Source organism: Pelodiscus sinensis, chromosome 3 (assembly GCF_049634645.1).
Source record: "Pelodiscus sinensis isolate JC-2024 chromosome 3, ASM4963464v1, whole genome shotgun sequence".
In the NCBI taxonomy this organism is placed as follows: domain Eukaryota; kingdom Metazoa; phylum Chordata; order Testudines; family Trionychidae; genus Pelodiscus; species Pelodiscus sinensis.
The window spans coordinates 105,525,143-105,548,190 of record NC_134713.1 but is presented as its reverse complement, the minus strand read 5'-3'; the positions used below and the strand labels follow the sequence as shown (position 1 = coordinate 105,548,190).

The 23,048-nt window shown below is 41.3% G+C and overlaps 1 protein-coding gene across 7 annotated transcripts in view; it reads right to left on the bottom strand.

Annotated features, from left to right (window-relative positions):
* Positions 1-23,048, bottom strand: part of SASH1 (SAM and SH3 domain containing 1) — an 843,335-nt gene that overhangs the window by 151,277 nt on the left and 669,010 nt on the right. For all 7 annotated transcript variants that reach the window (XM_075924397.1, XM_075924386.1, XM_075924390.1 and 4 more), the window contains exon 2: positions 15,710-15,838. In XM_075924397.1, the coding sequence (XP_075780512.1) occupies positions 15,710-15,838 (129 nt within the window). The remainder of the gene's footprint in view (positions 1-15,709; positions 15,839-23,048) is intronic.

Below are 23,048 nucleotides of genomic sequence, written 5' to 3'. Positions count from 1 at the left end.
TGTGGCACCTTATAGTCCTCAGCTAAAACCTCTCCAACGTTTCATTAGTGATCTACAACCCATCCTGGACAATGATCCCTCGCTTTCACAGGCCTTGGGAGCTAGGCCAGTCCTCGCCCACAGACAACCCGCCAACCTGAAACATATTCTCACCAGCAACTATACACTGCACCATAATAACTAATTCAGGAACCAATCCATGCAACAAACCTCGGTGCCAACTCTGCCCACATATATACACCAGCAACACCGTCACAGGACCTAACCAGATCAGCCATACTGTCACTGGTTCATTCTCCTGCACCTCTACTAACGTAATATATGCCATCATGTGCCAACAATGCCCCTCTGCTATATACATCGGCCAAACTGGACAGTCCCTACGTAAAAGAATACATGGACACAAATCAGATATTAGGAATGGCAACATACAAAAACCTGTAGGGGAACACTTCAGTCTCCCTGGACACACAATTGCAGATCTAAAGGTAGCCATCCTGCAGCAAAAAAACTTCAGGACCAGACTTCAAAGAGAAACTGCTGAGCTACAGTTCATCTTCAAGTTTGACACAATCACAAGATTAAACAAAGACTTTGAATGGCTAGCTAACTACAAAAGCAGCTTTTCCTCTCTCGGTATTCACACCTCCACATCAGCTACTAGAAGTGGGCCTCATCCTTCCTGATTGGATCCACCTCTTCATCTCTAGCCTGATTCTGGCCTGCATATTTATACCTGCCTCTGGAAATTTCCACTACAGAAATTTCAGCATCTGACAAAGTGGGTCTTTGCCCATGAAAGCTTATGCTCTAACATTTCGGTTAGTCTATAAGGTGCCACAGGACTTCTTGACGCTTTTGCAGATTCAGACTAACACGGTTACCCCTCTGATATTTGACAGAAATCTTCTTATTTTATAAATCAACAGTCATATTCATAGACAAGAAAAAGTCAAAATGTAAACATTTGCCATTCTGTGACGCTAGTCTCAAGATCTAGATGTGTTACATATCCTGTTTCTGAACTTCAGGTCTTTACAGGTTACTAAAACTAATGAAGTAGGAGTTGACCTTACATATACAAGCTGCCTGCTAGCAAACTCTTGGTTTAAAATTACCTCTAACAGAGAATTTCTACCTATCTAGTCACCTAAAAGGCTGTATTTCAAGGAACTAGGAACATGATAAGACCAGATTCCACTTCCAACTCTGCCACTAACCTTTTTGTTACCTTGTGCAAGTCACTTCACCTTTCCCTGCCTGTGTTTCCTCTCTCACCCTTTGGGCATTTTTACACTAGGAAAATATTTGTAAGTAACTTATTTCGAAATAATAACTACTGAAGTAACTACTTTGAAATATGTGTCTATACTACAGGGAAATCTTGAAATGAGTCCAAGGCAGGCACCCTTAAAGTGGGTGCACTACCTCAACTTAGAGCTCCAAGAAGCACTGGGGAGTAATTACTTTGAATGACTCTGGGGAGTAGTTATTTTGAAATAGCAGCAGTGGAGCGTCCACACCACTGCTATTTCAAAATAACTACTTTGAAATAAGTGTTATTCCTCGTGGAAAGCAGGAGTTATTATTTCAAAATAACCAGCCCCTTATTTCAAAATAACAGGCTTGGTAGTGTGGATTCTACGCTTGTTATTTCAAAATAAGGGAAGTCTTTTCTATTAAAGTATGTCAAATCTTTGGGGGAAAAGACTGTCCCTCCCTGTATGTTTGTACAGTGCCTACAATAAAGATGTCCTGATCTCTGACTATGGCAATGTTTAGACTGCAGAGCTTTTCCAGTATGCCGGAAAAGCTCTGCCATGTCCAAGGAACGCGTTTGCTTTTCCAAAACAAAATGTCAGAAAAGCAGACTCATTTTTTCGGCGTTCCTGTAAACCTCATTTTATGAGGAAGAAGGGATGTTTCAAAAGAGGGTTTTTTTTCCAAAATTTGGGCCTGTATAGATGGGCCAAATTGTGGAAAAGCCTCTTTCAGAAGTAAATTGGAAAAAGATACACAAATTGCATTTATTTTTCCAATTTATCTTTGTAGTGAAGACATAGTCTTTGGCCTCTGGGAACCATTGTAATACAAATAGTAAGTAGACCCTTGCTATACTAAAAACACTGCCCCCTTGAGTCCTCTCTGGTGCTCAGGTAGTAGATGGTGGGTGTGGTAAATACTTGGAACAAAAGTATTGTTGGGTGATGGTGCTTTTGACAGGTCCAAATATCCATTTTGGCTAATCCCATTTCATTTGAAAAAAAAATATGAAGAAAGCAAAATACATCAATGTGCTGCAACATTAATTGGCTTTTTAATAATTGTTTCCTTTGTGGTTATTCTTTAACGTTATGGTATTTTAAGTTTCTGGACAGTGCTCTGAGCAACTTGGCCCAGGGTGTATACAAAAATAAAAAGAACAATATGCAGCAAACATAGCCATGCCTCTAGATGTGACAGAGCCCAACTCTATGACTCCACTCTGGGCATCTTTGGATAGCTCATTCTGTTCCTACACTTTCACGAGATGAGGCCTTTCCATTTAGCATTCCTCAGCTCCTGTTGTGCTGGAACACTCAAAACAGCTGAAGAATTCTGGCAAGCCCTCCAACAACAGCCTACAAAAGACAGACTAGAAAAATGAGAGCATGAAGCTCCAATGAAAACACACATGCAGGGCAACTCATACATTCATCCCTCTCCCTCACCCCCTTTTTTCCTTCCTCTTTGAACAGACTAGAGCTAACTGAGGAGCCTCAGAGAAACCCAAAGCATCTGATGTAATTGTTTTAACCAACAAATGAGTAACATTTGAATAGAAAATGTATTCAATACAAGTAACTGCACAGTTTTGCTCGTCTTTAAAACTGTTAAGCTTGTGATTCATATTCTATTAGTACACTGTCACCCTGTGACTCCAATACAACAACAGCTTCCCAGGATTCCCTTCATATTGGACCAATACAAGGGGAAGATTGTAGTGTTAATGCAGATTGTGGTATTTCTTCTGTTTATTTATTTAAAAATATTGTAAAGAATTTACACAGCAAGCTTTGGTACTAAACTACGGTGACCAGAAGCAAGCCACCCACAAATATAACAAATGAATAAAGAACTAATGTACACACTACCATCTGCCACACAAAAGTCATAACCAAACTGATCCACTGACAAACACTAAATGTAGTTCAGCTGTCCTTTCTAGCGAACTCTCAGATAACTGTCATCATAGAACCATAAGGATTTACTCATTTACTCTATTAAGTTACTAAGTCCATGACCCTCATCACTGTAACTAATTTCCCAAAGTTATTCTAAATGCTTTATTAGGTTTTAAGTTTTCTACAAGTTGCAGTCATGCCAGTATTTCCCTTAGGAAGCGATTCCCTCGTCAAATAGATCTAAGGAGACAGTTTTTCTGGCATTGAGTCTAAATTTTCTTTGGCTTGTCTGATGCCTTTAGGTTCATCTTCTAATTTGAATTCATTGATTAAAGGAGGTTTTAATAGGCTTAAAAACAGAAAAGACCAGCCTACCTATTTAAGATTACAGACAAATTTCAAATGGATTAAAAATTATATGTTTAATCACACAAATATATTTTATTATATTTAAAATACCTCAATTTAGTGGCTCCTAAATCTATATTTAGCTCCTCAATATACTCATTGGTTTTTGAATGAACTTAGACTACAGTACTTCCTCTGGACTGGATACAGAATTGTTTCTCAAAGAGTTTCAAGTCTCGCTATCAAATGCTTGACACTAAAGGAAATTCTGTAAAAGATAAGAAAACATAGGTCTCCCCTGGTTTACAAAATTAGAAGTCAGTGACTAAGGAATACCAGTGCAGGAAACCTCCCAGATAATATAAAACTTTCACATATAGGAGTGGTAAGTATATTCTAGTGCTTTCACAAGTTCCAACTCTATCTTGTACACAGTATGCAAATGAAGTCCTAAGGCTGCTCAAGACTAATTTGATTTTCAGTGCCATATTCACATTTCTGATATACTCATCACCTTGGAGCCTAAAAGGACATCACACAACTATTTTATTTCTTTGAGGGTATTTCTAGGGCAGAGGTGGGCAAACTGTGGCCTATGGGACACATCTGGCCCATTTTCATCTGGCTCGCCAGCTCCTGACAGGGTTTGCCCCAATCCACCCGCCGCTCCATCCAGGGAGCATATTCAGGGGCTTGTCCCCCTCTGCACTTCACTCCCCGGAGCTGGGACATTCTGCTTCTTGCTGCCATGGGGAAGTAGGGAGCAGTGGGTTGGAAGAGGGTGGCAGCGAAGAGTGGAGCAGGTTGCCAGGTCGCTCCAGCTCCCTCTGCTTCAGTGAGAGGAGAGGGCAACCCCTGCTACCACCTTGTACCATGTCCCTAAGTAGTCCCCCGGGCTGCCCTAGACCCCATCCATAGGTCAGCTGAGGTGGCTGCCACAGGGCTCCCCAAAGCTGGGCCTAGGGCAGCTGTCCCAATCCACCTTTGGACAGAACATCTCTGATTCTGACACTCAGCCATGGACAAGATAATTTATTCCTGCAGCCAAATTCTGCTCTGTGTTACACTGGTTTAAATCCAGACTAACTCCATTGTTTTTAATCTAGTTGCTCTGAATTTACAATTGTGTAACTATTGTGCTACAGTGATGACAATGGTGAAGGAGATTTGCTAGCTTCACCAAAAGTTGAAATAAAAGAGCAAATGAGAGCTTAATTTACCCATGTGTTAAAAACACGCGTGCGCCAGGACAGTGGTATTTATTTAAGTTATCAGCCCTAAAGATAGTGCTGAAAGTTAATTAATATTTGTAAAATGCTTTGAAGATAGAAAATACTGTGCAAAGATTAAATAAACATTTTGATAAATTTCTTGTAAATTAGCAACTGAAGGCTCTAATTATTTGGCCTTCAATCATTTAGGGATGGTTGATAATATGAAACATATGAATTTAATAAGATGGACTTCCAATGCTCAAATTCTTTTCTGCCCCTCACTTACAGGGCTTTTCTGTGTTTCTCATGCTGTGCAGCTTTAAGCTAGCTTTTCTTACAAGGACTCCTGTGAAGGAGGACTGTATTAGCTCAGATGTTATGGCAAGGGAGGACACAAGCAGAGAAATAGACAGACAGATGCTGACAAAGTTTTATCACTCAGAAAAAGGTTCTTCCATTTATTTTATTGCCTTGGTTTATCTTGGACAAAGCTTCTCTAATTTGATTATTCTTCTCTTGTTTGTGCTTTATCTAAATTCTTTGGTTTAACTCCCCATATAGACCTAAACCAGTGGTCTCCAACCTTTACACACCCAAGATCGCTTTTTAAATGTCAAGACAAACCAAGATCTACCCCATCCCTTCCCCAAGACCTCGCCCCTTCCTTGAGGCCCCGCCTTCTCTGGTCCCCTCCTTTCCATCACTTGCTATCCCAAGCCCTTATACATCTACTGGGCTGAGACAGGAGGTGCAGGCTCTGGGGTGGGAATGAGGGATTTGGGTGTGAGAAAGGGTGAGAGGTGCAAGCTCTTGGAGGGAATTTGGATGCAGGAGGAGGTGGAAAAGGGATGCTGGCTCGGGGAGGGGGCTCCAGCCTGGGGAGTGTTGGGGTCAGGTGGAGGGCTAGAATGCTGAGCAAGCCACAAGCTTGTGGATGTGAAGATGCAGGAGTTTGGTTTTGGGTGTGTGAGGGGCTCAGGGCAAGGAGGTTGGAAGTATGATGGGCTCAGGACACAGAATTGCAGTGTGTGGATGGTGCAGACGTGTTGTGGCAGAAGACTGAGGATGTGGGAGTGCAGGAGTTTGGAGATGTGAGGCTCAGGACAGAGGGTTCCAGTGTATGATAGGCTCATATTTGGGGTCGGGAGAGGAGGAGAATGCAGGAGTATTATGATGCTGTGGCCAGATGGGGGGGCTGGCCCTAGTTGGGGGCTTGTTGGCCAGGCTTAATTTTTAAATAAAATATTATGTCAAACATAAAATGTTTCAGCATTGTCTTTATTTAGGAGAGGCGTGGGGAACCTTTTCTGAGTCAGGGGTCACTGCCCCATAGAAAAGTCAGACGGGGCCACACAAGTGAGATGCAAAATAATAACCCCTCCAAAACCCCCTCAAGCCTCACTAATGTGGCCCCAACTAATGTGGCGGCAGGGGACATGGTGCTTGGGCAGAGTGCAGGGTGCTGTGGTAGGGTGCTGGAGCAGGGGACAAGGTGCTGGTGGGGCAGGGGGGAGGGTTGTCTGAACAGCCGGGTCTGTCGCACGCTAGTGACTTCCTTCCCCCTACTGTCTTCCTGCACGGGGGGGAAGGGGAGTAGGAGTTCTGGGACTGCGCCAGCTCCAACTGCTCAGGAAGAGTGTGCGCCCTGCTCTTCTGCTCCCCATGGCAGCTGCGCACTTCCTAAGCATTTGGAGCTGGTGTGTTCCCAGGACTCCTACTCTCCTCCCCGACCCCACACATAGGAAGGCGGCAGGGGAAGGAAGTCACCGGCATGCACCAGACCTGACATTTCAGGAAACGTGCCAGTTGTTCAGGGGAGGAGGGAGCAGCCCGTGCACTTCCTGAAACCCTGGACGTGGTACACAGCTGAAGGCTTCTCCTGTCCTTCCCCCCTACAGAAAGCCAGCACTATATCTGTTGTTGCTGGAGGTAGCATCAGCGGGGACTTCTTCTTGGGAGTTGGGGATAACAGGGGGGCCGGAACACTGCGCGATCGACTGGTTGAGCCATCGTGATCGACGGGTTGGTGACCATGGACCTAAACCAACCGATTGTAGTTGCAATCTCTTCAAGGACTTAATTCTGCAAAAACAAGTAGCAGATGGACCTAAAGAGATTATTATTAAACAAGTATTTTTAATGGGGGTTTCACATTCCAGGTGCTGCTGCTGAAAGATTCACTAATAGTAAAGAATTTATTCTAAGTTATCGTCTAATCCCCATCCATTTTCTCTGTCATGTCCAGCAATATTGAAGTCTATCAATTGATCCTTTTGCTAAAAATAACAAAATTCAATCCTTTTGCAGAGTGTTGCCAGTTCAGAATCATATATATGTACATAGCACATAATGTTATTACTGCCATAACCCAATTCACTTTAATAACCAGCAATTAAAAGGTAAGTGGTAAAATGGTAACTATCAGCCATAGTAATCTCACATTGCTTCCTTTTGTAAGATGCAAAACCTATTATAGACTAAAACACTGGGATAAATTTACCAGCTTGAACTGTAAGGAAGAAGGGGTCTTAGTTGATATTCATTTTATTATCTTGGGGAATGCAGAGATTGCATCACAATTTTGGTTACTGATCAGTCTCCATCAAATCACAAATTACCCTGTTTGATATGGAATTTTCTGTGTGCACGTGCTTCAGACAACATTGCCAAAAACAGAGGATTTACACAACAGCTGATAAAAGATAAAGCCTGAAGAGATCAAAGGATGTTACTGAGCAACACCAGAATGTACTCACAAAGAAAAGAAGCTTCAGAGGGGCAGCAGAATAAGAAGGGACAGAGAGGCAAAAGAGACACCAATCGACTTAAGTTCATATATGGAAATCGATCTCCCTATGGGCAACTTTATTGGGGGAACAAATCTGCTGGGGGAAGGGGGAGGACACTCCAGAACATATCAAGATGTTCACCAGTATTCAAAATCTGGTTCTAATTTGCTTCAAAACACACTGGTCTCGATTAGGACCTATGTATTTCTTGCATGATCCACGAGGCTGCTACAGCTACAGATTTTGAATCTCAGTGAGCCCTGGATATTTATCTGAAACAACATCTTTATTATTCCTCAAAGATCAGAGGCTTTATTAATTTATTCAAAAGCTTAGGAGAAACAGAAGCAAGCATGGGGCTGTGCTAACATTTTGCATCTGTATTGTCAGTAAGATTCAGCATATAGATTGACTGAAATGTTTGAACAACAATTCCCAGGAGGAAACATGGAGTCTGCCAGCAGAGTTGTGTTTAACTTAAAACAACAACAACAAACATTGTTTCAAAGAAAGGGAACAGCATGATGTATGGGCAAGGGATTACACTGTTTTAGGAGACTCCATTCCTTTTTTTAGCACCTCAATAACAGATCCTCTTCTTTTAGTCTAGCAGCACTTTGTTCAACAAGGATATCAGAATCTAGACTACATTGAATACAAAACCACCACTAAGAAATCTCAGATCCTAAGCCATGAAACATAAATGTTAAATAAATGCTGGCTACCACTTAATTAAACCCTGCTCTCCCCACTATAGATACTTTATAAATGCAACCACTGTATCTAGCAAGGCATTGGTACTAACTCATCTTTTCCTGCAGCTGGGGCCACCTATTCACAAGTGGTAGCTGTCTAAAAAACATTGGTACTTTGCACAGTGTTCCGAGACACTCATGAATAGCTTCACAACATTCTGGATGATCTGTCCCTCTCTCTCTCTGGACCCGGTTTGCATTTGCTATCTTTTCCAGATTAGTGTCAATCTGACTGGCGTCCTGGAATTTTTCTAATCATATGCAAATGAGAAATAAACCCAGCTGCACACCACAAAAAGCATGTTTGTTTTTAGGTGGGGGTGGTTATTTAAAGAGTTCTTCCTGTCTACTTGTTTATCTTGTATGTTTGTAGTTGATGGTGGGGTTTGACAAAAGCGGCTTTATCCTCTGTAATGAAATTTACCTACCATTTTCACATAGGGTGACATGATTACTGTTTTTAAATAATCTTTTCTATTCAGGGGGGTGGGAGGGAGGGTAGAGACATAGATGGAACTGAAGTTACCTAATCAAAGTGTTCTTCTCCATCAAGTCCTCAGATTCTGATTATATTAGATCACACAGTTCATATAAATCTAGTTTGTCAGTACCAGCAGAAACCCAGCCTTGCTAGGACCAAACAGCACAGGGAGAACAAAGTAAAAAGTCCTACTGAATTTTAAATGAAAAGAAAATCACTACAGACGGTGTAATGAGATTAAGAGAAGTAGACAAGCAAGCCTACATTTCTGAAGGGATTCTGTTACTATAAATGTTGCAGACCTATTTTAGACTACATATTAAACAAAACCAGAAAAAAAGCCTTGGGTAGAGTAAGTAAAGACTGTATATATCACTCCTTAAGAGAACTGTCCCTTTGGAAAATGTGGGATTGTTTAAAAAGTGTAAATGTTAGAAAGACTGGAAATGCCAAACTCAGGTTACACTTTAAAAAAAACAAGCACAAACATAAATGTACAGAAATGTGCAGTTAAGGCCCCTGAAATTACTGCTACTTCATATCTGCCAACTTTTCGAGCCTGTAAAGCCAGCTCATTTTGCCTGTAAAATAGATGTGTTTTGCTTAAGGAGTTTTAATAGGATTCCATGGTAAAATTTATCTTTGTTGTTGTTGTTTTGGCATTGGTTCAGCTCCAGCAAAGGTAGCAATGGTGAAATTAGCACAGAGAAAATTCAGGTATTTTTACCACCTTTTTATCTCCAGCTCTGATTCAGCATGGTCCTTAAATACATGCCTTGCTTTATTCCCATGCTTAAAGTCAGGCATGTGCTTAAATACCCTACTGAATCAGGGCCCAGCAGCAGTCACATGATATAATGCTAAAAAGATCAGCTGAGCGGCTCCCTGTTTCTACTTCCACAAGCATTTTTTTCTTCCACTAGCACAACTTCCTTTGTTGCTCCTATTGGTGAAGCTGTGGTAGCAGAGGAAAAATAAACACACAAATTTTACTAGTAAATATAAAGCCTAAGAAATTTTGTACCTGAAGCTGCCAATATATTACATCCACCATACACAGGCACAAATGATTTTATAACTATGTTGGAGCAAAGAAATTCTTTAGAAGTTCAGGTATTGCACTACTTCTTCAGGGGGCAGAGAAGGGTGTGTGTATATACACCCGTATAAGTGACTAAGGAGGCTTGTAAACTCTCCAGCATTATGAAAGTCTTATCTGTGTGGTCTGTGGGGAGTTCGTCTTCTGTTCTCTACATTTTTTTAAACAAACCCAAATGTTGTTTATATTTTGGGGAGTTCACTTCAGGCAACAAGACAAAACAAAATAGTGAACCCTGTTCCAGTGAAACGGAGACATTGCAACAGTACTAAGACAAAAAACACATGAAAATAACATTGAGTTTGTGGAGTAGAAATGACCTGTTTTGTGGCAGAGATCAGCTATCAATTTTAGGAGACTGAATTAAATATGAGAGAGAGAGAAACAGAGCTAGCTATAAGCAGATATAATGCAAGTAGGCATTTTAACACACAGAGCTCTCTCAGGACACAACACTCTGGCCTACAACGTATAAGGCTATTTCACTCTTGTTCTCTCTTGTACAAAGTCTAGTTCAATTAGCCTCACCAACAACCTGTATGGTAATTTTGTGATATGACCAACAATTCACTACAGAGCAGATGATCTCATTTCTCACGTGACCTAAATCCATCTCTCCAGAGATGAAAGGCTAATGAATTGACCTATTTGTGCTATCTTCCCCCACTTTGCCTTGATGCACGCAGAATTAGAGAACAAACAAGTGGTTGCCCAGCATCTTTCAGAACTATGCACGCAGTCTCAGTGGCATACAAAGATTGCATACCCAAAGTGTGCTTGTGGTAAGAAAAGGTTTGTTTTTTTCTTTTATTTTGTGTTTACTTGTATTTTCTGACATTATATGTGCACTCAGACTTTAAGTACACAAAGGATTAGGTGGGTGGATTTACAACGTACATAGTAAAAAATACTGCAATATACTCTATCACAACTCTTATCATTTCTGTGATGCACCGCTGACAGGTCTACAAAGCTTGTTTATGTCAGTAAACTAAAGAGAGACACATCCAAAGATGCACAGGATGCAGATATGAGCAGTAATAAGGTGCCATTTTCACACAGGCACTTTTCTGGCTATTTCTTCATTTTAATAGATGTCCACTTAAATTTTACTAGTGATCCATCCGCTATAGGCTTGAAAAGCTACTATCTATTCTGACTGCAGTTTTCCCGAGCCAAGAAAACACATGGTGTGCAGGAAAAGGCCAAATGTTTGAAAACGTGGGCAACTCCCCTGCTGTTCACAAACACTAATGCCACCAAACCCAGCATAGTCTCCATTATAAAAACAAAGGCAAAAATCCAAATGTAAAACACAGTTATTGTCATTAGAGTTCAACTAACAATCCTTGATGACATTACATTTTGGAACAGTAATCCTTACAGAACTCTGCTTTCTAACCATCTGCAGCCTCCATCCATCTGCAGCCGCTCTGTTGATGCAAGAAGATATACTGTTCTCCAGAGCAATTTTGCTGAGTGCTTTTTGTTCCAACCTGGAACAGGACATCCAGACCAAAATGGATATGGTCTGATGGGCACGGCTGCAGAGCTGACTGCAGAGCAAAATTTAGAAATAAGAGACCAAAACCAGTGGCATCTTAAAGAGTAAGCAGCATCAGTAAAGAGTCCATCCTTTTGGATTTCTTCCCTTCAGTGACCAGACTTCAAAGGACAATGACTTTCATTGGAAGTGGGGTCTATATGTAACTAACGGAACTGTGCCAATCTCTGCCATTTTCATTTACTTACATGTTAGATCTCCATCCCCACTCTTTGTCTTTTTAGACTGTAAGGTCACTGTGATAGGGACCCTCTTTTCATCTGCGTTTATAAAACACCCAGCATGGTGAGGTTCCAGTCCTGATAAGAGCCTTTGGGTGCAATAAGTTGGGCCTATATAGGTTATGAGATGTACAACTCTCTACTTAATAATAATACCTTTTGCAGGAGCGTGGCAGGCCAAACCAGTCCTAAAAGAAATTCAGCAGCAAGCTCTGGATAAAAATCTCAGACAAAAATGAGTTTGACACTATTTCTCCTGTTTACTGGGTTCTCCTTATCTTCTCTTCAATTTAAATCAACTTCCAGTGTTAAAGCCAAGTTGTAGACAGTAATATTATTCTATTAAATCAACAATGTATCACTGATGACATGTCCATCACTTGCTCCTCTTGTACCTTCTAAGTAAAGTTTGCAATAACAAAAATGTTGCTGCTCTCAGCACTGCTGGGACAATGTAGCTGTGCAAGAATAACCTTGATTCTGCTGTGTTTCATGCATTCTCATCAACAGAATATCTAGCTGATGCCCCAAAAACTTTATCATTGTACTGAGAATGGATGTAAAAACAGCATAAATTTGATTTTCAATGTCTAGGCTCTCTACCTAGCTTGAAGAGCGAGCAGTTAAAAAGTTATCCTTTTAATTTATAAACTGAGCACATTCGACACACAAGCCACTGAAAGATATACCCTAAGATGTCATTTTCACACATCCGCTTTTTGGATTGTAACTTCCCTTTGAAAGCAAGAGTCAGTGAAATCACTCACAGCTCTGATGTGCATTAGCTTATATCTTTTTAACCCACCGTGAAGTGCTGCATCTTTGATGTGAGCTAATTAAGCTCACATGGCTTTCCCCAGACTGCCTTCTGGAGCTCTGGAATGACGAGTGCCAAATTAGACCCATCTGTCTAAATGGAAGGGAGTTCTCTCCAGTCATAATGCATGCTTCGTTACCCAGCACAGAAGCTGCCTTCCAAAATTCCTGAGTGCCAGGAAGGAGATTGCCTACGTGCCGAAGTGTATCTGGAATAGTCACTATATACAGTTTGAAATATAACATGGTATCTCGGGATTAGATTGAACCACTAAACTGTTCCATTTACTTATTCATGCAGAAGGTTCAGCTGTCCGCGCCCTATGGAATGTTCCATATGGACCCCGCAACATTCAATACTTCAGCTTGAAAGCATTTTCTTCACAGCATTTAATTGGTTACACAATGGTAATCCTGCTAAAGATGAAATATTTTTCCATTTAAAAAAATAAATCAAGAGGGATTAACTAACTTAAATCAAATACAGGAGATTATTTTCTTATAGCTTGATTCTGAAACTCTTCCAGTTGCACTACTCCCAGTGAAGTCAATGAGAGGTTTTCAATTGGCAGGACTGCTAGATTCTTAAGAAAGAAAGCCCTATGTGGTCCATTTCATACCATTGCTGCAGCAACAGAAAGTCACTAATTGCTCCCAGAATCACTGAGCTGTCTATGTTATAAATCAGATGGAGGAGGGAGGGTAAGGAAAAGATGGGAAATTTTTGCTTCTCTGTGCTATTAAAGACAGTGATACGTACAACCAAAAGTCTATAAGCCAAATTCACCTATGACTGAAGGCTCACGAGCATCCTTTGCATGTTAGACCTATCACAACATTGGACATATCTGAAGAGGCAAATGGTCTTGCACGAAAAGTACAGAAGAAAGAATCAAGTGACCTGGTTCTATTGTTGTCTTTGCAACAGGCTTGTAAATCAATATGCAAGTCCTCTGTGCCTCAGTTTACTTGTATAAATTAGGGATGCTCCACCTCCCAGTTATTTTGCCTGAAAGACCCTTGGAGATCTCTGGGTAGATGGTACTAAAGAAGTGTTTGATATGTACTAGACCATATCATAGCTGTTATGAACCAATAGTGATTAACTTCACTGCTCATGGCTTATAAACTCTCCGCCTTTGTTAACTGCTTTGGCATATTTGTTACTCAAACACTATCATCACAACATAATCAAACATGCCAAGGTCCAAGGTTAAGAAATATTCCTGAAGCGATCACAACAGGCTGTGAAGTTTTAAGAACTCAGCATGTTTCTATACATTACAGGGATTTTTATTGACAGTCTGAAAGCCAATAAAAACCCTTTATAATGAAAAAAGCATTATAAGTAATAATACATAGTCTACATTCTACATATCCTGATTGCTGAACAAATAGTTAACTAATGTAAACAAAAGGAAAAGGAAACAACTAGCAACTGTCAAACAATTTAGAATCTCACTTAAAATTTTAGAATGGGATCTTTTACAATAAATTAAAAAAAACAAAACACTGATAACTGTGGTCTATGTCTCTATCCATTTCTGTTACTGTGAACCTACATGCTTCTGACAAGTGAGATTAAATTCTCTGGGACGAGCTTAATGCAGGTCAGTATCTTTGTACTAGGGATGTAAGAGTTTAACCAGTTAAGTAATAAGCTCATGCTTATCGGTTCCACAGTTAAACTCACATGAGGCTGGCAGCCCACAGGGCCAAGAATCAGTGGGGCCAGAAGGGCTAGCAGCCTGTTGCACACATTTAATCTTGTAACCAATGGAACTGTAATCATCTTACACAGTTAATATTTTTTAGCCCTTTTTACATCTCTACTTTGTACAGATTGCTGCAATTTGGGAGATCTGAATAAAAGACAACATTTTATAGTTGTGAGGAACTGTATTTTAAAATGATATAATATGGAGTTTAAGAACAGTATATTTCCTAATAACTACACTGGAAATATCTTTGAGCAAAGAAATAAATAATTCATCTCATATTAAATCAAGCATTTTCTTCCATCTCAGTCAACTTCTGTAAGGAAATCTGTATATACAAAAATATACAAGAAATAACCTAACACAATCTGCAACCTAATGAATTATATGAAGAGACCTACTGTAACGAGGCTGGGACAGCAACATGGCCTCCCTCTGACCCAGAAGACGAAGGGCTCACTAAGACCCCTTAGTGGGCTAGTCCAGCCTCGCCTAGCCCCGTCCACGGATGCAGGAAGGCGGGACTAGGAGTTTAAAAGCTGAGAACTCAATAGGAGCCCAACAGCCGAACAGGCCAGATGCTCAGCCCCAGTTCCCACAGTGCAGGGTTCAGCCACGCCATACCTGACAGGAGGAATGGATCGGGCCGCCAGGACCCCTTCCAGACCCTGAGGACTGGCCCAAGTTGTTGAGACTGCTGCCACAGCCCGAAGACACGCCGAGACCTCCGGGACCCCCACTGGATCCTGATGACTGGACTGGTCCACCTAGGCCCCTGCCTGAACCCATAGACACACTGGTAGCCCTTTCCTTCCACAGCTGGCCCCAAGGAGCAGCTCCCGAGCCTGGTAGGCCCCCACGGGGAACTGGGAAGCAGCCCAGGGACAGCCAATCTTGGGGCGGCTGAGGAGATGGAGGTCGGGTGGGTAGTGTGTTATGGCTTGGATCTCTGCTGACCCACAGACCTAGTCAGTGTGTTGTGGCCTGGATCCCCACCGACCCAGTGGCTGCTGCGCTGCCACTGTCAGGGTCCTGGGCTGGGACGCACTGGAGCAGGTGGGCCTGCGTCCCCTGCCACCTCTCCCCTCAGGTGGCAAGTTCCCCCTGTGAGGGCAAAACCCCAGAACTTGTCAGCTTTCCACCAGCAAGACCCCACCTCTGCCCAGCTGGGACCCGGCTGGAGCTTTAAACTGTTGAACTGCTCGTGTTAAACATTTGTTTGTCTGCCCCACCATGATCCAGTGCTGGGCCTTCTAAACTGTTGCTCGGCCAGTGGCTAGGTCGAGACGTTCCAAGCAAACACTCTGGGTACTGAGGCACTGCAATTGCCCTCTTGTGGGGCAGTCTAGGAATCAGCATGGCCTCCCGCTGACCTTGACCCTTTACACCAACCCCACCATTTCCCATAAAAGTAATTAAGACCATCAGTTTGTAGTGTTATACTGTGGACACAGACGTGCACACACAGCCCTATTTCCCTGAGCTGTAATGCTGAATATTCCATCAGCAGCATATGCAAAAAAAGCCTTACCACGCTTACCATATCAAGGTCTTGAGAAACCCTGCGTTTGCGTAGCTCCTCCATCCGCTCACACACATCAGTAAAACAGGTGTTATAGTAATCTGCATACTGCTGTGCCAGGTCATCGATGTTTCCCAGTGACCCATCCTAAGGAGAAGAGACAATGAAATTAAAAAAAAAGTTTAATGAAACTTAAAAATCTCTCAGATTGTAAAAGTAACCACAGTGATTATACATGAAAGGGGATTATCAGGCCATCTTATTTGTGTAAAATTTACTGAAACGGTCATTGCTCAGGGCTGTGGCTTGCTATAGCTTGCTGCTATAGCATGAGTGTTTGCTATTACATTACTGATATGTAACTGATGAAAGCTGATGTCATGGCAGCTAAGAGGCAAACCTCTGGCATCACATTAATGCCTGAAGCTCTCATTTGTGGATTACCAATTCCTTTTGTTGCAATATGACATATCCAGCAGGGAGTTCCTTGAAGTTGCTCTTCTAGATAATAGGGTTGCAGCACCTTCTGTGCAAGCCTCTCCTGCTCCCACTACAGCATAGAAACCAGCAGAGAGCCGGAGAATGCAGTGTGTGCGTACTTATGGGCTGTGAGGTTGGGGCCATGCGAGTGTCTAGGTAGGTACAGATGACAAAAACATGTAGCAGGGAAACAATGTGGCTCTAGAAACAACCCCCAGCCTGTTCCTTGCTGCACTAGGGTTGCACGCGACTAGTCAGCTAATGATGCAACTAGTCGCTTCCCCCCACTTGAGGCAGTAAAGGTAAGAAGCGCTTAAAAGCTGGTTCCCCCTAGCACCATCTCCGTAAAGAGCAAGGGAGGTAGAGGCACAGTGGGAAATGGCGCTTGCGCCACTTCTGCTGTGATTCTGCCCCACTGGGCCTCTTGTGCATGTCAAAGGCTCAGGCGCCGCAGGGAGCACAGGACCAGTTCCCCTCAGGCCCCATGTTCCCTGTGGGGTTCCACTTTTCAACTGTAGCAAAAGCCTGGTAGGGCTCTTGGTACAGTTCAAAGGAGGAGGCGCCTTTAGCGACTAATCGAATAATTGATAGAAATCCCATCGACTATTCAATTAGTTAATTAATCTAAATATCACATCTAGTTAATTAATTAATCTAAATTTCACATGTTGCACCAGAAACTCCAATACATATACAAGCTCACCTGGGTGTCCTAGGCGCCCAGCCACTCATTCCATTACAACCCTAGCTGTCCCAATTGACAATATTTCCACCTCAGTGTATACCATTATTTGCTGAGAGTGGCTCTGCCATCTCTGACAACAGCATACAACCCCACTTCAAACAGCATACTCTTCACTTACAAGCACAATGAGCACTAAGCAGGACTGCAAATTGTTCCAGTATAACCAGCATTAATGGGAAAGTTTCTGCCACCCATAATGACACTACCAGTTAACCATTATATCACAATTTAAATGTGAGAAAAGAATAAAGAGAACAATCAAGACAACCTGTCACAGGCCCTCTCCCATGCTTTATGAAAATTGGCTTATGAAGATACATTAGACAAAATACCTCATGAATGTGCATGTATTTTTATGCATGTATCATTCTTGTATGTGAAGTTAGAAATATGAAGTGTGGATCTGTTTATAATTCTAAATATGCTCATGAGGGCCACTACTGATGTTCCAGAAACTTAATGGCTCAATGATCAAGCCAACAACTCATGAATGGTTTTATTCTTCCTATAAACTCAGTCTGGGATTGGTCCTAGAAAGACATGCGGTCCTAGAAAGACATCTTGTACTTTTTCACTTGAGGTGAGAAATTTTGAACTGAGCACAAATAATTTCTGCCTTCAGCAAAAAGAATGGAAGGGAGACAAAGACACTTGCCAGATGCCAAGAGACTCCCCTCTTACTACCTAAGATGCCTGCTGGAAACATCTAAGACTGAAGGGGGAAGGATTAGGCCCAAGCTAGGAGGCTGCTTAGCTTGTGAAAGAGCCATTTATATATTCTGTTTAGGCTAAAAATTCACATGTAACAAATTTCTTAGTGTATTAAAATTTGCAGGTGTCCTTTTGTTTATTTTAACTTAGTAACTTACTTTGATCTGACTCCAGTGGTTACTCCAACTAACACAGCTACTCCTCTGATATTTGATCTGACTGTTTTCCCTTGTTACCAGTTACATCCTACTTTTTATGCTTAATAAAAACACTTTTGTCTATTATCAAGCCCAGTGTACATTATTGTTACTGGGGGAGAGGGCAGTTGAGCAACCACTGTGCATAGCTCTCTTTCATTGATAAAGTGAGCAGACCTTAAGAGCTTTCACTGTGTAAAACTCTTACACAGGGTAAGATGGATTTGTTTGAGGGTTTGGTCCCTTTTGAAGGTTCGTTTCCTGGGTGTTGAGTCCTTACAGCTGACCCCTCTTGGATCTGATCTGCTTCAGCATCTGTGTGGCTCTGCAGGAGAGTAGTTACTCCAACTCTATGCTTTGGGTAGGGGAGACCAGACAGGGTGATGGGGAGCCCCAGAGGACTAGAAGATGGGCATCAGTGACATGATCAGCACACCGAGGACAACCCTAAGAGAATGTATGTTATCTAACCTGTCACGTGAGCACTTTTTAACGTTTGCTATGAAAATCAATAAAGCTGGAAGTACCAATATAGTGTTAATCCAAAAGAGACTTCTGAGAAGAGTCCTGCTGCCATGCTCTGATACAATTTAATCAATACGACATCTCTAGGGTGAGATGAAATTAAATCATGAAATCATTTGTTAACCACAGAAATTTGAAAAAGACCTATTTACTATCTAGCTCATGTTCTTGCCCAGAAAAAAAAAGGCAGTACCTTATTATTTTGATATCAGATTTTCAGATAGTCAATGAAAGCAGTAACTTCACTCCCAGTGAAAAAATACTCTATCTATGACTTTAAAAGGCTGGATCTACTAATGCTAGCACTTTTGCACATGATAAACTCAAAACACAGTCTTCCTAAACATGTTATAATGTTCATGTTACAATAAACTCAAAGTAGCATGCTCTTCTCTAAATGATGATGTGTGGCACAGACAGCAACATCTCCTATATATGCCACTTGTTGAACCAGTCACATCAGTGCTCGGAATAACTCTGGATAACAGCCAATCCTAATCATCTTCTTCTGGAGCTGCAGCCATTCTGGCTGGCTAACAGGTAGACTGCACAAGCCTGAGTTCGAAGGTTTTTCTTCCGGTTGTTCCACAGTGACTAACTGTATGAAACAAGTGGTATGAGAAAATTCTAGCCTCAACCTGTGCTGAAAGCTGAGTATACTGGCTCGCATCACCACACAAACACACCCCTGAGCTTTGTAGGGTCATGCACACAATGCACACAGGCATTTGCCTGTTTAATTATTGCTTGCCTGCTGCATTCTTGCTAACACAGTCTGTACTAGTTTCAAATGGGGGTGACTTGAACGCTGATTTCTTCTTTGGCAGGAATAACACATTTTCCAGCAAATGTAGCCTGGGATAACTCTGGATAACAGCCAATCCTAATCATCTTCTTCTGGAGCTGCAGCCATGCTGACTGGCTAACAGGTAGAAATATTGCCTTGTTTCTATCCATTTCCTGGTGTGCTTGGAGTGCCCAAGAGTTGTGGGGCAACTGGAAATAACTATCACTGATGAGCAATGGAAATTACTTTTATAAAAACAAAATTTACCATATCATGTTTTTCTCTAATCAGAATCTTAGATCTAGCCAAACCATATGTATATAACAGAGACAAAGTTAAGTAGATACAAGACTTTTTTCAGTAAGTAAATGATCATCTGAATCTTAAACAGCCCAATGTACTCTAAATCCAAATTTAATACTTGAAATGTTGCTTTATTATAAAAAGGAATATGGCTTTATCGCAAGCTAAATTACAATATAATATAGACAATATAGAACAGGCTAACACTAAAACTCCACCCATACAGCTTCCCAGGAGAAGTTCATGCAGCATAACCCCCAGCACACAGTTTTTATTTAGATAGCATCTTCACTGTGCACTAATGGTCCTCTACCACAGGTGAAGCATGTCAAATAAAAAATTATAAGTGTTCATTATGCAGTTCCTGGAACAGAAGGGCAGGGAAAGCTCTTTTAAAGGCAGTGGGACATGGCTGGCTTATATTAATAAAGATGATTTGAAGCTAGGAGGTCTGTGGCTATGTCTTCACTGAAGAGTTAATTCATCTACAATGAATATAAAACTCCTTCCAAGTTTGTCTACTAAGAGTGAAACCTGCCATTCTGAGAAATAACACTCAAGCTGCACAGAGCGATTGGATTAGCAGTGGATGTTAGGCCAAAACTTGATTTAGTACATACTCCCTAGTGTGCCAGCTAATTTCAGTTAAAAGCAACACTGTGTGTGTGTGTGTGTGTGTGTGTGTGTGTGTGTGTGTGTGTGTGTGTGTGTGTGTGTGTGTGTGTGTGTGTGTGTGTGTGTGTGTGTGTGTGTAAAGCAACACTGTGGGGGGGGGGGGGTGAGGGGCGGTGCCAGCTAATTTCAGTTAAAAGCAACACTCTGTGTTTGGGGGGGGGAAGGAGGAAGGGGCGGGTTGGACAACATGCAAGTTATAATGAGTGTTAATCATGCAATGAAGACAAGTCCTATATGAAAGGCTGCATGAAACTGGAAGTGGAAGGAGGAAAGAAAAGGGGCAGTTAGAAGAGAACCGCAGGCAGACTGAAGAGACTGGACAGGATGTTGAAACATTATATCATTGGAACAACACCACCCTTTGCCTTAAAAAACGTAGAGGTTGCTAACTTTACTAGTAGCACAAGACACTATGACCAGACATGGGGACAGAACTCTGGTCATGTAATCTCAAATTCAGACAGATTACACCCTCCAAATTTATGCAATTAAATTACAGGGTTTCCACAGATTTATGAAGAAAGATGTTCATCAAATTATTTTTATCCAACACTGAAGTATTTATTTTATAATTTTTGGGTAGGGACAGATGAAGAGTTTCTCTGTTGTAAAAGAAAAAACACAGCTGTATAAATCAACACAAGCCAAAGACAGCAAACATTTCACACTCAGCAGCTTCCACTCATGTTACAGGTTACACAAATATTGACAAAATTCTGCAAAGGATTATATATCTGTTTTATGTTGGTTCAAGTTTTCTTCCAGGGATCTAAGTTAAATACATACAATTATCTCTACTTCTCACCTAGATCTTTTAAATGCTATTAAAAAAATCATAATGAAAATGGAAAGAAAATGCCTTTTTTCAAAACCATTTTTACTATTGTTACTATCCATTTTAGGCATCTCCAAATCACAAGTAATATTAACCAGAAGACAACCTGTTTCAGCTCTTTCTCGTTGCTTGACTACTCACTATATTATAACCACTAATTTTTCCAACTTTACTATTCCATACAGTAATTATTACATGCTATGCATTTGTATTATGTCTTCCTTCCAAAGTACTTTATAAATATTAAGATAAAGTCTCATCACTCAACCTGTGACACAGATAACTTCTATTCACCATTTTCCCATATGAAAGTCAAGGGAATTGTCCAAGACAAGATTTTTTAAAAACTTCTACTGTTATCAACATGATATTATATATCACTACAGTTAAAAATTAATTAAAACCAAATTTATTTTTGTTAAAGCAAACATGCTGTTTATCCTTATGTTATTCAGTTATGAAGGTGGAGGCTTGGGGCACTCCTCTGGAGAGGGGGAAGCTCCCAACCAGCCCCTTTCACCTGCCTCATGATTCTGTCTCTTTTTTGCATGATTTTCTGAGAAGTAATTCCATTCCAGGCACCTCCAAACCCTGACCTTGCTTTAAGTTATGATATGAAGAAGGTTCATACCAAATTTGGTGATCCTAGCTCTTACTGTTTAGAAGGCATTCCGGAGTAAACAGACAAACTCTCTCAAATAAATAGCAGAAGATTCCTTCTCATTCACATGAGAGTAACTGATTTTACTGTGGACCAGTGGGTCCCGACTGATTTTACGGTGGGCCAGTGGGTCCTGACCCAAAAAAGGTTCCACACCCCGTCCCTAGTTTAATGAAGGTGAGAATGATGCTAGGCTTTATGCTAACTGAGCACTTTGCAGTACTTAGTAAAAAAAGGTACGCAATCTGCATTGGGGCACACTAGAGAGGAGGAGGAAAAAACTGCCCCAGAACGCTGCTTGTTCATTAGCTCTAAAAGCTGTCTTCACAACCAGTCTTGGTATGGCCACAGCATACACGTAAGCCAAGAGCCCAGGAACAGAACAGTAACTAGAAGGAGAGAGATTCCAATCCTCCTGTTAAATAAGAGTATGTGAAAATGGCAGAAAGAAAAGTTCTCCTCTTGTGAAATGCCCAGGCCAAGAGCCTACTTTGGACTTTCACAGCCTAAGACAAAATATATCCATTTCAGTGCTTTGAAACACAGAACTACTGTGTGGAAATCACTGTAAATACCAGCAGCTTATCTTTGGCACTTAGGTCTCAACAGGGAAGGTTACCAAAAATGCATGAAACATTAACAACATTCACCAATACCTCTGAGACCAATACCTTTTGGTTTTGGATACGGTAAGAAGTGTATACATGAAGAGTAGGATATGGGCCATAGTAAATAGGGCTCTTCCAGAAAAGAGTGGTGGAATGAAAACATCTGCATGATTGAAGTTGAAGGAAAAACATGTGTGTGCCTGACAGAGTTCACTGTAGAATTATTCAACAGCACTCCTTGTGAAAATATAACTAAAGAGCTGCTTCCCAGATTAGGCATAACTGATCTTATCTACCACATTATAAAACTTAGAGACATTCAGCTCTCTCAAGACAACTTTAAACAGCTCACCAAACTCCTTTAAACATTCATACACACTTGTTAAACTTGCTTGCTCAGATAATTTTCTCCTGTTTCTTTTGTCCTTTTTCCTGCCCCATTTCAGTTTATGCAAACCTACCTATGCAACATTGCACTAGCCAAAGAATCTACTGCATTGCAAAATGGATCAGTAGAGGAATATAGATTCTGTGCATTCATCTGAGAGAGAGACAGTGTGTGAGTGATCAAACACACTCCACTTTCATGTACACTTTTTTTTAAAAAACATCAGATTTAAATTACACGACTTTTCTCATTAATCTGTATGTCTCTACTCATGGCGAACAGGTTGAACCTCTCTAAACCAGAACTCTCTAGTCCTAGACCAGAGAATTCCAGCAACAGTCCAGCAACAGGATGTCTGGCAGCTGGGAGCCCTGACAAGGCTGAGAGCTCTGCCAGGCCAGTAGAAATAGGGATAACAGCTGTGCTAAGTTGGAGGTAGCAG